Raw genomic sequence first — 14,683 nt, forward strand, 5'->3', positions numbered from 1 at the left:
GCATGTCTAAACTAAAAATAAAAATCATAAATGTATGCATTTTAATTCATGTTGGTTCAGCCAAGAGAGCTCAATCAGGCTAAATAACAGACAAGATATGCAATTTGGGGTTTGTGTTGGGGTTTGGTTGTTTTTTTTTTAGAGAAAAAAACAACTCTGTTGTTGTTCTGTGTTCTCTGCCACTCACTACCATCAAAGGGTGACAGTGAAATGCTCCAACAGTGATAGTACAGGGATACATCTCAAATGTTCCACATTACTCTTCAGCAGAGCAAGTGCTGTATAGCTACAGTCATCCTAGCTATTCTGTGGGCTTTGCTTCCACCAAGCCAAACAGACTTTTTATCTATGAACTGCTACAGGATAAGGTTCAGTAAAGCATTTCAAGCCTCATCTTGTGAGTTGCAGAACACCCCCTACCAAGCGTTAAGCAACTGCAATACCTGTTAATCTCAACAGGCTTTGAGGATACAAACCAGGGACTTTTTTCTGAGCTCTACCCTCACGCTGAACTTCTGCTGAAGTGTATGACAGTTCTGTGTGTGTGGAGCAATAGCCCTTCATAGCTCACTACTGTTTAGGATAAAAGCAGCTGCATATAAAAGTTAAATGAGTTTTAAATAAACCTTAAGCTCAGTAATAAAGGCTAAAGACCTAGCTGACTAGGCCTATTTGCTGAAACTATATTTCCTTATCAGTCTTGTAGACTTAAATTAAATAGCAGGCTTTGCTACTACTGATCTCTGGAATATATTCCGAACCGTGACTTTCTTTATTCCGTTCTTTTTTAAAACTAGAATTGCTTTCTGGATTGGATAAAACTCCATATAAGAAACAAGATACACAGATTTGGTCATTATCAGTGTGGTTGCTGTATGATTTTCATTTGGATAATAACCTTCACTGGGAGACCTCACAGCACATCACAAAACCTGCAAAAAGAACCTTCTGGCATTTCTTGGAGAGTATTACCAGTGCATCGCCCATCACAGGATGACTGTCCCCTGATATAACAACTCAGAATGTACTAGAAAAAGTGAACCTTGAGACATGGACTCTTGTCTCTCCTGGAGTAGAATTCACAGGCCAGTGAACAGGGCAGTTTTCACGCATTTACTGACCTTTGCAAAAATTTTTTGTGAGAAACTCATCTGAAATCAGACTCCACTGTCCGTTGTCCCAAAGACTGGTCTGAGAAGCTGAGATGGAATTCAAATTCTACCTATCTTTTGTCTCAGAGATGGGTGAGAGGAGTTGAGACAAGACTCCAATACCCATTGCCTGTGAGAAGGGTGTGAGAACTGGGACTCCACCATCCATTGCCTGACGGATGAGTGGGAAAGAGCTAAGACTTCAAGGATTGTTGCGACAATTGATACCCGTTATCCCAAGAGTTGCTGCAGACATGCGTGTGCATGTGTGTGTGTGTGCGCAGCTGAAGAGATGGCTGCAAGACCAGGGAAACTGGTCCACCAGGAACATGTAATACATGACATGAAGAACAGAGGTACTCCCCCCAACTCATTATAAAAGGGGGAAAAGGTAATCACCAAGAGGCACATCGCCAGGGAGCCATTGCTGTGAGGATGACTCCAGGAGGACACCTCTGTGAGGACACTCTCCACCAATGACTACTATGGACCCTGAGGGACACCCTCCGTGAGGCATCGCGACAAGGGCAAGTCCATCAGGACACCTCCACGGGGTACCTTCACAGGGATGACTCCATAAGGACGCCTCCATGAGGACACCCACCTCCGATGACTACTACAGGCTCTTGGGGCCACTCTGCTCTGATACCGACTACAAACCCTGAAGGACTCCCACCACTAACGACAATGGCAACAGATGTCCGGAACACCACTGCATCCCTGGTGGTGGCTATCTGTCTCTCTCTCTGCACCCCGAATCCTTGCTTCATTTTCTACCTTTTTTCCAATCTGTCCTATCGCTATCCCCTTTATTACACTAATTTCCTTTTTTTATAATAACTGTCTTTTTGTCATAAACTTACAAATCGATTACAGTACTTGACCTAGTTTGAGTCTGAATTTCACTCTTGGGATCTCAAACTGAAACAGGGTCCAGCACTGGTGTTTTCCCCAGTCAGACCCTGACACTCTTGTTGCAGGAACTGAAGGGTGGTAAGCCTATTTGGCAGCCCAATCCAACATAACTGAATTCCACTTCTACTGCTTCCTGTGTAACAGATAGGCCACATTAAGACCAACAAGAAATACGTGGCAATATGTGGCACCAGAGGTGCCAAATTTCTCACAAATTTGACTAATGAATGCAGATTTTGCAGCATAACCTGCAGCTGGCATGAACTGCTTTGAATCAAACCCAGTTATGACTTTGGCACCGATGCTGCCTTCTTACTCCAAAGTATTTCTTTTACATTAATGGAAGACTTTGGAAGCTAGGGACACCACTTCAGGGAACTACTGAAAAAAATGTCTCTGGAGCTACCAAAAGCTCTCTGATAGAGTGTTTTGTGTTATGTACACTCAATGTAGTCACATGTCAATGTTCGCAGAAGACCTGCATGAAACTCAGGGTTTGAAAGACTGCTGGAAATTAGGCATCAGACAATTAATCCCAGGAACAGACATGATATCCCTGATATCCTGATGCCAAGCATGAAGACACTCTGGTAAAATGCTCCACAGTATCAACAGGATCAGAACTGTCAGCATCAAAATATTTCAGAAAGGCATCTGCTTCCTTACCCTCAAGAGATCTCATTGCAGTTTTCATCTAATTGAAATCCATTTTGCTAATACTCATTTGTGCAATAGCAGACTTGGCACTGTACTCTAGAGATCAGGGGTCTCCTCTCTTGGGCATAAACATGGAGCCACACATAGCTATGTGGCAACAAACAAAACCAGTCTCTACCAATGTGGAGGAAAAAAGGGAAACAGAACAATAAAGCAGCATACGAAACACATCCACATTCCCAATGTCTTCCTGCTGCAAGAGTGGATGTGGTGGCAGCTGGGACTTGACACACTCTCTGTCCCATGAGAGGCAGGGGCCTCACAAGTTATTTTGTGAGTCTTGCAGAAGACATTGTATGTCAGCAGTCAGTGACCTTTAATAGGCCATGTCTGCACTATTAGACCTTATGCTTTAGGCCTGAGAAGTCCATGTATTATTTATATAATCTGTAATTTACAATATCTTTGAGAAAGGGAACATGTATGTGGATCAAGGGGTGGCATCTATTGATTTCACTAGGAGACTATTTTTATTAAGGAATTACAAACCCACATCAGAGCTGACCTGAGCAGGTGCTGAACTGCGCTGTGCTGCATGTCTAGTGTGCCCTTCAGGCCTGTGTTATGCTGCACCCGTGTGCCAAGTGAAAATCCATCTGGGGTCTGTCCAATGCTGCACAAACACAGGATTCACACTATCTGAAGGAACACAGAAGTTATTTGCTATCTACATTCCTTTTTCTGTTCTATCAGCTATTTCATTACACCATTTGCTGCTGGGCATTTCTTACTGAGATGTAGACAGAGCCCCACACCACATCTCTCAGCCACCTTGCCTACCACTCCCTGGTACAGAAGGCAGGCACTCAACTCACACCCTCCACTACTGGGAAAATGCTCAGCTGTACAACTCTTCCACCAAGTCAAACTTACTGTGACGGGGGAAACCCACACTAAGATTGCCACAATAAATGCCTCGCTGTCCCTCAGTCTGGTCAGCATGTGAAGATCTCAAAACCCTGAAAACAGTCAAATCTACTGAAAGTATTTTTAATTGGTTTCCAAGTAGAACTAGCAAAGGCCAAAATTATTACCTGGTTTATTGCAGTTTATCCCATTCCATTCAGTTTTTACTTCTCTATCTGTCCTGGGTTCAGCAGTAGCAGTCAGTTTTCTTCTTCTTGGTAGCTGGTGCAGTGCAGTGCTTCGACTTTCAGCTCTGGAACAGAGCTGATAACGATGATGTTTTGGTTTGGCCAAGGACTTTGTGAGCCTCATGCTCTGCCAGGGAGGAGGGGAAGCCAGGAGGAAGCAGAGACAGGACACCTGACCCAAGCTAGCCAAAGAGGTATTCCATACCACAGCACGTCATGCCCAGGATGTAACTGGGAGTTACCCGGAAGGGCTGGGAGACTGCAGGGTTGGAGGAGGTATCAGTCAGTGCTTGGTCAGGCTTGGGGGGGGGCGAGTTATCGGTTGGCTGGTGGTGAGGTGTTGTATTCTCTTCCCTTGTTATTTCCTTTATCATTATTATCATTGGTGGTAGCAGTAGTGATCTGTGTTATACCTTAGTTACTAAACTGTTCTTATCTCAACCCGTGGGAGTTGCATTCTTTTTGACTCTCCTCTCCGTCCGTCCAGGAGTAGGGGGAGGGCAAGAAGGGGGGAGGGGAAGTGAGTGAACAAGCTGTCTGACTGGGTTTAAACCACGACAGATCTTTCCTTCACCTTAAGGTGAAGAAAGTGCACAAGTCCCGGGACTTGCTGAAACATATGTTCATGCCCTGAAGGAACTGGTGGATGAAGTTGCCAAGCCACTGTCCGTCATATTTGAGAAGTCATGGCAGTCCAATGAAGTTCCCACTGCCTGGAAAAGGGGAAACATAACCCCCATTTTTAAAAAGGTAAAAAAGGGAACTACAGTCAGTCTTACCTCAGTGCCCCTCAAGATCATGGAGTAGATTCTCCTGGAAACTGTGCTAAGGCATATGAATAAGAGGGTCATTAGTGACAGCCAACATGGCTTCACTACAGGCAAATCATGCCAAATGTATTTGGTGGCCTTCTACAATGGGGCAATGGTCTTGGCAGATAAGGGAACAGCAACTAATATCATTTACCTGGACTTGTGCAAGGCATTTGACACTGTCCTGTGTGACATCCTAGTCTATATTTGGACAGGCATGGATGTGACAGATAGACCACTTAGCAGATCAGAAATTTGCTGAATTGTCGCACTTAAAGAGTTGAGGTCAATGGCTCAGTTTCCAAGTGGAGATTGGTGACAAGTGGTGTCCCTCAGGGGTTAGTACCAGGACCAGTGCTGTTCATCATCTTTGCTGGCATCATGGACAGTGGGATTTATGCACCCCCAGCAAGCCCACCAACACCACCAACCTATGTGGTGCGGACGACACGCTGGAGGGAAAGAATGCTATCCAGAGGGACCTTGACACACTTGAGAGGTGGGCCAGTGCAGACCTCATGAAGTTCAACCAAGCCAAGTGCAAGGTCCTGCATCTGGGTTGGGGCAATCCCAAGCACAGCTACAGGTTGGACCGAGAATGGCTTGAGAGCAACCCTGTGGAAGACTTGGAGGGGGTGGGTTGACGAGAAGCTCAACATGAGCTGGCAGTTGCTCACAGCCCAGAAAGCCAATAGTGTGCTGGGCTGCATGAAAAGGAGTGTAGTCAGCAGGTTGAAGGTGATCCTGCCCCTCTACTCTGCTCTCATGAGACCCCACCTGCAGTACTGCATTCAGCTTTGGGGCCCCCAACATAAGAGGGACATGGACCTGCTCCAGCAAGTCCACAGAAAGGAGGCCACAGAGATGATCAAAGGGCTGGAGCACCTCCTGTATGAAGACAGGCTGAGACAGTTGGGCTTGTTCAGCCTGGAGAAGTGAAAGCTCAGAGGAGACCTTAGGGCAGCTTCCATTACCTAAAGGGCTGATAAGAAATCTGGACAGGGACTTTTCACAAGTGAGAATGTAGTGGGAAGATCAGGGGGGGATGGCTTTAAACTTAAAAAGGGGAGATTTAGGTATTAAGATTCTTCAGTATGAGGGTGGTGAGACACTGCCACAGGTTGCCCAGAGAAGCTGTGGCTGCCCCATCCCTGGCTGTGTTCATGGCCAAGTTGGATGGGCCTTTGAGCAACTTGGTTTAGTGGCAAATACACACACACATGGCAAGGCAGTTGGAACTAGATGAGCTTTGAAGTCCCTTCCAACCCAAATCGTTCTATGATTCTGTGATTCTACGCTTAAGTCTTCAGATTCAAGTCTCCATTTCAGTTTGGATGTAAGGAACTGTCTGAAGCCAGCCCAAAGCTAGAAGCTCACATCCTGCACAGAAGCCTCGGCCCAAAGCACCTTATGACCAAATGCAAGAAACCTGGCCAAACCCTGCGACGAAGGAATGGCCGGCAGGCTCGGCGAGGCAGCCTGGGCGGCGGGAGGCATGGTAGCCGCACGGTGCGCTCACACAAGCACGGCACAGAGGAGCATCCTGGTAGCCCAGCCCCGTCTGGTTACGACAGACTCCCGTAACCCCCAACCTGACCCCGCATCCCCGCCGAGAGACCCCTCACCACGCCCGCCGCGACCTCCCGCCAGGCAGCGCGCATGCGTCACTACCTGCGCAGGCGCCTTCGCCTCTAGAGGCAGGGTTTCACGCTGGCGCTGCGGTCCGTGTTCATTGGGAGTGGGGTAGATGCGCCCCTGGAGCCGGCAGGGTCGATCGTCGAGGCGAGGTGAGGGACGCGAGGCGGCGGGAGGTGGCTGTACTGGCCGAGCGGGTGGGCCTGGCGCCGGCGTCACCGCTAGCGCAGGGTCTTGGGGAGGGCGCTGAACTCCCGCCGAGCCTCAGCGGTGAGGGGCCGCGGCCTTCTCCTCCCCGGGGCCCCTTTTCGGCGATGGCCGCGATGTGGCCGTACTGGGTCAGGCCGCGAGGCCCGCAGGGGACGTCACCGCAGCGGGCACACCGGCCCGGCGTCAGGTCAGCAGAGAAGTAACAGCTGCTGCCGCTAATAAGTTGGGGGGAGGGTGTGTGTGTGTGTTTGGTTTTGGGTTGGTTTGGCGGATTTTGTGTGGTTGGATTTTAATTTATTGTCTTTAAACCTGGTTCTTTGGGGGAGTTTTGAATTGTTGCACCTGTGACACACGAGCGGTGGGAGGGGGTGTTTGCTGGTTTGGTAGGAGCACCGATTTGATCTGGGAGTCCGGAACAATGAGCAAAAGTCAGTTAATGGAGGAAACGTGATCTCAGTGCGCCTAGTGATCATTTTTTGTTATTTACCATAGCTTAGCTTGTCATAATTATTTCTGATAAGGTGGTATGGACAGGACCTGAAAATGTGATGCAGTGACAACTTTTAATAACCGGGACAAAACCCCTGTCTGCCTCAGTACTGTTAGCAATGTTTGGCTGCCTTAGCATTAGGATGCTCTATTGGATTTAAGTGGCAAAACCGTGATAGTGTGAGGGTTGTAGGTGTGGGGTGGCTTCTGTGAGAGCATGCCAGAAGCTTCTCCCATGTTGGATGGAACTAGTGCCAGCTGGCTCCAAGACAGACCCACTTCTGTCCAAAGCCAGGCTACTGTTTGGGGCAGGTTTCTGCCAGGCTCAGTGGAGAGGGGACTCCACACTGCAACAGGCTCTGGGCAGAACGTGTGGCTTCATGGAGAGAGGAGCCCATGCTGGAGCAGGTTTGCTGCAATATTTGTGACCCTGCGGGGGACCCACACTGGAGAAGCCTGTTCCTGAAGGACTGCAGCCATGGAAGGGACTCACACTGCAGCAGTTCATGAAGGACTGCAGCCCATGGGAAGGACCGACATTGGAGAAGTTTGTGAGGGATTGGCTCCTGTGGGAGGGACCCCTTGCTGGAGCAGAGAAAGGGCATAACCACAGACCTCATTCCCTGTTCCCTTTCTCTGCCTGGGGAGAAATTAGGAGTGAGTGAAATTGACCACAGGAGGAAGGAAAAGTAGGGTGAAGGTGTTTTTAGATTTATTTCCCATCACCCTACTGTAATTTGACTGGTGATAAACTAAATTAATTTCCTGGAGTTGCGTCTGTTTTGCCCATGATGGTAATTGGTGTGATCTCTGTCTGTCCTTACCTTGACCTGTAAGCCTGTCTTTATATTTTCTCCTCTTGTCCAGTTTCCAGCTGAGGAAGGATAGTAATAGAGTGGCTTGGAGTGTACCTGCTAGCCAGCCAAGTTCAACCCACCACAGATGCTTACCGTTCACATTGAGTATGTTGGGAAAGCAAGTGTCTCTTTCCTATACCTTGTCTTTTTTAAATTTATCTTTTGTGCACACACCTCTGTGTGTTTTTTGTCTGAGGCAGGTGTTTTTTATCTGTGTGGTTGATGGTGTAGAGTACCACTTCAGCAATGAGAATAGGAAAAATAAAGTTTAGGACAGACAAAAAAGATCTCTGGAGGAGAGAGGTGTAATTAGTTATAGCTAGGTAGGCTGCTGACATACATAGGATAAGTTTGGGGATGTTTAGTAGCCAGTGTATGCTTGCTGAGACCAGCTATTTTGGCAGGGCCCTTTGCAGTATGTTAGGAGAGGACTGCTATAAGAATCTGCAATATAATTACTCCCTTTCATAGTATTCCTGTACTGTTCTTTTATTTCTGGAGGCAGAAAAATGAGAAGGAACTGCTTGCATGGAGTTTATTTTGGAGATGGATAGATTTGTGTCAGAGTGATGCTGCTTCCTTTGCAAAGGTTTTATTTTGTATAATGCTAATAATATTGCTGTCAGCTGCAACCTGGAAATAAATTACATAATGCTAGAAATTGTTCATCATAGCATCGTATCATGGTATGGATTGGAAGGGACCTTAACGATCATCTGGTTCCAACCCCACTGAGACAGGCAGGGACACTTTCCACTAGACCAGGTATCTCAAGGTTAAAAAAGATTCTGCTAAGTGGTTTTTTTTGAGACAGAATGCTGTCCCAAGTGTTGTAAGCTATGTAAGCTATGGTAGAGTTTACCAGTTGTTTTCAAGGCTGTTGTTGGTGGGCTCTAAAGACTAACCAGCTCTCATGAGCCTGCCCCTCCTTGTTTTTTTTGTCATAAAAGACAGTTTAAGAGTAGGAAACATTATTTTGCCTTTGTTTTTCCAATTCTTCAGGTTGTGTGAAAATTGTGCCATTCCTGGGAAAGAGGAAAAGGGACTGCAAGAAGTACTGATGCTTGCACTTTTGTAGAGAAGGGGCTTGGCATATTGACAAGAGTGTGCAGTAACCATGGTTTCTAAAAGTAACAAAACAGTTGTTCAGAATCTTAGGTTTTTAATTATTGGAAAGTGGTCTCCAAATTAATGTTAAATATCTAAACTGAAGGAGGGGGGAAAATCCCTCACGTTTTTGTTTTTATTTGTTTCTTTTCACAGCATCTTAAGTCTTAACCTAATCTTGATAGCTTTCATATCTTCAGTGCCAAAAAATCAAGACACTGGGTTAAGAAGGGTTTGTGTTGTGGGATTATTATTTTTTTAACTATCACCGTATTTAGGGATTGCTTAGGTTCCATTTTATAAATCATATTTGGAATTTTCTGAAATTATTTTTACTATCTTTTGGCTTTGCAGTTACTACAACAGCAGCTGTGCTTCTCTTAAACATGTTCCTCCTGGCTTTGTCTCATTCTGTCATCAATCTGAGTGCTCACATAATTGTATGATGTTTCTATGTAGGTTGCTATCGGGAAGACTGGAAATGACACTTTGAGAAGTGGGATATAAATTAATAAATAGCATCATGGGGAGGTGTGCCGGCTCAAGAATACATTTAGCAATTCATAGCTGCTTTCTGATTCAAATCTTGAGCTGCGAAGTTCAGATGATTCCAGATGGCAATGTGAAAATGTATCTCTTCAAAGCTTTCAAAGAACACCAGCCACCACCCTTTGACTGGGTAGTACTTTCTTAAAGCCTTTCTTTTGGTGATTTTAAATTTGCTGAATGTGTTCTGTGAACTTTTTACCTCTTCTCGAAAGAATGAAATTTTAATGGTAGTCTGATAACACTGCCAGTAGTCATCTTCCATGACCTGTTTCTTTGCGGGGCAAAGTCAGCAGAGAGAAAAGTAAGCATTACAAATAATTTATAGTGTTATGAAAGACTTGGTTTTGCACAGATGAGTAACTATGAAATCATATGCATAGATTAGCAAAACTGTGAAACAGCATTTGATGTTTGTATTTTACTAGTGTGAAATAATAGCATTCGACATTGTAGTTACAAAGAGATACTCTATTAAGTATGTATTTGAGATAAAAAACTTGCTGCTCTTTGTACCTGTCAAAAAAAAAAGTGTGGAAAATAGATGGTAAAACAATGCATTAAAAGTAAGCTTTATTCTCTGGTTTGTTTTTTTTTCCTCTTCACAGTACTTGAGGTTTCTGTGTATTTGTGGGTGCCTGCATATTCCAGATTAAAAGATTTTTTGTCAAGTGTTCCAACTACAATTACAACTTACAGTCTCACAGGTGGGAGTTTTGTTTGTTTTACTTCTGGTTTTGCATGAAAGAATTGAAAAATTTGTGGAGAATCTTGCATTTTAGAAATGTTTTAGAAATTGTGAACACTCCTTCTGAGCTGTCCAGTTTTCAAGGCAATGAGATACTCCTAAAAGGCTCTCAAGAGTAAATGCTCTCAGACTACACATACAGTATGTGGTAAGGAACTTTATTTTGCTACAGCTACAAGAAATGTAGATCACCCACTCTGTGCAAGACCAGTGAGTATTCAGCATTTCATGGGTTAAAGCCCATAAAGCAAGGTGATATGGTAGACTTAGGAGGGGGAAGAAAACTCTTTAAAGTTTATATCTGCTGTTAAGTACAAGATAAATCTCATGTATTTTTTTGTGGCAAGTAGCGTACTTTCTTTCCTAGTCCTAAGTATATTTTTAAATTTCTTTTACAGAGTGAGAGGTGGTGTCATATGACAGAGCCAAAATGCTGGATGACATTAAGAAGCGGTTTGAATTTCCTAATGCAGTTATTCAGTCACAGGTAATTTTTTTTAAAAAACATTAAGCGAATTGAATTGTTTATGGAAACTTTTGTTCCAAGGCCTGCTACCTGCCTGTAAAAAGGTGATGAAGAAGATGCTGGGGGTGGTGAGAGGTTTGCTGCAAAGGCAGAAAGCCCTAGAAGTAGAGTGTTTTTAAGTTATAAACAAATACTAATTGCCTTCTCTGTGTAATCCAGACATTGGACATAGTTGCCCATCACTGTAAAGTCTCTGTAAGAAAATCAGAAACTTTCCATGACTGGAAGGTTTAAGTGGAGCAAATGGGTTTTAATGACCCTGTGATCTTGCGAGAAGCCGGGAGTTACCAGATACCATGTGTGAGGTTAAAATACTTGACAGTACTTTACAGAACTGTCTTTAGAACTGATCTGCTTTCTTCCTGTCTGATGATAGCTGAAGGACTACTGTAGTCTTATCTGACATCTAAGAATAACTGTGTTTACCTCCACTGTGATCAGCAGACCAAACATTTTCAGAGCCATGCATTGCCTCCTGGTCATAATCACCTGAAATTTTCTCATGTGCATGAAGTGTTTACCATAGCATTTTTAATGGACACTAAGAAAAAAATAGACTGTTTAAAAAATACACGTTCTTTGCTTTGGCCATGTCTCATTTCAGTATTAAAAACATATCTCTGTTGCTGTAAGCTCCTTGGTAACTTCCCTGTTTTCTTCCTTTTCCTGTTTTGAATTCAGGATTAAATAAGTAGCCATTTGTTTGATAGAATAAGTTGATGTGCAACCTGGTGTTTCTGTTGCCTTTTCAATTCAGCTCAGTCTACAGTGGTTTACAGTAATTAAGTTTGAAAGAGAGAGAAGTCCTCTTGTGATCAGTTTCGTGTTTAGGAGAGGAAGTCATGTCTCTGCTAGGATTCATGTAAGGTGTAGTGAAGTGTATTGTACTGCTTATGAGTTCATATCACTACTAGCCTCGAAGCATAGGATTTTGCGCCTTTGAACCAAGTTATTTTTCTTCAGTGCGGAAGAATATCACCATGGTACAAGTACTCCTGAAGTGTCTTGGTTCATCACAACAGCTGCACATCATTAAGGGCTACCAGTTCATTTTGGTTGGTTTTGTGCTGTGCTTTGGTTGTTTTGCTAGTTTCCATTTATATTCTATGACCCTTGGAAAGCATGCTGTAATCTTCAAACTGTCATCAGGCCAGGATCCAACTTCATGGCAGATGTCTTCTCTTTTTTGAGATCAGGACATCTGCTCTGCAGAGCATGTAATCTACACGGACAAGGATCAGCAAAGTGAGGAACTTGAGCATAATTTGTAGGTCAAAAAAAATTTACCATTCTATTCAAATTCAAGTTTTTGGAGTGCATTGGAGTAATTTACATTTTGACTTTCCTGTATAGCTCACTGCAAAAGCCACTGTATTGATAAGCCCCTTTTCCAGTATAAGAAGAATGTTTTAAGAATGTGGGTGTGAATTAATTTCTGAATGTCCTTACAAGCAGAAAAAATAAAAAATAATAGAAGATCCGCTTTGTAAGTGCCCTAAAAAGTACTAATCTGCCTGGGGAGCATGTTGCTGTAGTTGGTTTTGCAATGCGATAACTGCAGAGAAACAGATACACATATCTGACTTTGTCCCATTTTCTAATTTTGTTCTCAGGATAGTAAAATTCCCAAATAAAAAACAGTCTTTATAAGTCAAAAGTGTTAGAATACATATCCAGACCTTTGAAAGGCATAATCTTCCTAATCGAGGAAGGTTTAAAGTGTCATCTTTCCTGGAGATGAGAACTGTTACCTCAAGAGTGCTATTGTTTGTTATGTCAGCTTAGCAACTAGTATCTAAATGAAGTGTAAAAAAATCCTGATAGGAGAAGGAATGTGAAAACATTTCAAATAATGTGTTCCTTTCTTTTTATGCACTAAAAAAAACAGGAATGTCCTTATTACTTTTTTTCTGGCTGACTTCCTAGTTTACTTTTTCCAAAAGTAAGCATCTGTCCTTACCATAATGTAAATGCAGCTGCTGTTCTGGGTACAGTGATAATCTGAAACATTTTTGTCCTCTTGCTGCAAAAAGATGTGTATGTTTCTCACAGAGAGGATTTTCTATGTATCCGTATCGATGATTAAGAAACGAGACGGAGTTAGGCATTACAGATCAGTCAGGAAACAAATGCCTGGATTCAGACACCTTAAACCCTTTCAGAGTATTCCAGTATCTCAGTCCACATTTAGATTTTTAAAAGCAGTTTGAGGAAATATGTTCCTTCTGTCAAAATAGAATGAAATGCTTACTCTTAAACTTCAGATGAACAAATACATGCTGTTCTGATAAGCATTTTTTTTGAGGACCTTGAAAAGTTAGATCTTGTTAATGATCTCTGCCACAGAATAGCTTTATAAAGAATACTGTTAACTTCAGATGCCTTGTTTAAAGTAAATAAAGCGTTTCTGGCAGTAAATATGCTAGGGGATATGTAAACTGCCTAAGTGAAATGATTGTATGCAACAGCAGTGTAAATTCTTCCTATTTGAGAATTAAAAAGTAATGCTTGGTCTGTGTGTGTTCTTTTTATTTCTTTTTCTCTTTTAGGCAGTGGGTCATCTAATTGCTGCAGTACTGAAAGAAAATGTTTCTTCAGAGAAAATCTGGCAGGCGTCTGACCAGGTCTGTGAAATTCTCTCAGTTCTGTCTCCTCTCCTATCCATATGTACTTACATTTTTTCTATGTTTTCTGATTCCCCTCTGTGTAATAAATCCTGGAAGTTAAGTTAGGTAGTTAGCAGTATATGTCTAGGTGGACAGATAGAAATAGCATATCTCTGGGGTCAGAAGAGCAGTATCACTTCCATCAGAAGTCTTAATGGCAGAAATCTTAGTTCTGCAGATATACCAACGCCTAGCTCTGCCCAATTTAAGAGCAAAATTTATTTGCATTTATTTACGTTACTGAAAGTGAAGCGCCATATGGTGAGACTTTATCACTTAAGTAGGAAGGTGTTTTACATCACTTAAAAAATTCAAAATTATGACATTTCACATACATGTATTGGTGTTATTTTTAACATTAGCTAAGGAGAGCTTATATCTCTTTAAGAGAAAGCATAGTGTAAAGGCATACTTTGTGTTTTAGATGAGTCAAGCTTGCCCAAGTGCTGGTCTGTCTTGTTAACTGAGATACCTATGTAATACTGGCATTTGGAAGTGTCACAGCAACATAGGAGAAGTGTTAGTTAGGATTTGTTCTTCTGTTTTTCCTCACCAAATGCTAACTTGTACAGAAAGGAGCAGAAGATTATTTGTGGATTTTTCCTCCCAGTCTGAACCCTTAAAAAAAAATAAATAAAATAATCCCCAAACTAGCAAACCCAAACCTGAAAAGTGTTGAGTTGTGATGTGAGGGAATGTGGAGGGGGTGTGTAGTCTCTGTAACAGAAACTACTTTAACAGTCCAGGATCGTGTTCCCAAATGACATTATGTTTCGAGGTACAAGCTGACTCTTCCCATTATGCTGCCCCATAAAGGTTTTAAGATGAAATACAGCAAAACCTTCTGAAACATTAAGAAGTAGAACATTGTGCTGTTCAGACATTAGTTACTCTTTTTAGACAGGAGTATTTTGCAGCGTTCAGTTATTTCAAAATGTCCCTTGTTTCCCCATTTGGAAGCTACGAAGTCAGCAAAAGAACCTGTGAATACAAATTTAGTATAAAAACTAAAGCAACAGTTTTAACGGATACAGCCAAATCTTTGTGCTTACTGACAAACGAAGAGCACTTTGTAGCATGAGTAAAGGCAGCTTACCTTTGGATAGCCCCTTGGATGCCTGCCTGTAGCTGTCTGCAATACATCTTGCTGTAGACAGAGTTTTTTCCAATTACATCTTGATTTCTTTTAAAGAAAGTGAAATTGTTGAAA

The 14,683-nt window shown here is 43.0% G+C and overlaps 1 protein-coding gene across 1 annotated transcript in view; it reads left to right on the plus strand.

Annotated features, from left to right (window-relative positions):
- The first annotated feature begins 10,149 nt into the window (after positions 1 to 10,149).
- FOCAD (focadhesin) overlaps positions 10,150 to 14,683 on the plus strand; it is a 98,068-nt gene continuing 93,534 nt past the window's right edge. The window contains exons 1-3 of the mRNA XM_062624064.1: positions 10,150 to 10,240; positions 10,680 to 10,768; positions 13,357 to 13,431. Coding sequence (XP_062480048.1) covers positions 10,712 to 10,768; positions 13,357 to 13,431 — 132 coding nt within the window. The 5' untranslated portion in view covers positions 10,150 to 10,240; positions 10,680 to 10,711. The remainder of the gene's footprint in view (positions 10,241 to 10,679; positions 10,769 to 13,356; positions 13,432 to 14,683) is intronic.

The sequence above is a fragment of the Pezoporus occidentalis genome, unplaced genomic scaffold (genome assembly GCF_034315485.1).
Source record: "Pezoporus occidentalis ecotype Australia unplaced genomic scaffold, CSIRO_AGI_Poc_V1 ctg260, whole genome shotgun sequence".
Classification (NCBI taxonomy): Eukaryota; Metazoa; Chordata; class Aves; order Psittaciformes; family Psittacidae; genus Pezoporus; species Pezoporus occidentalis.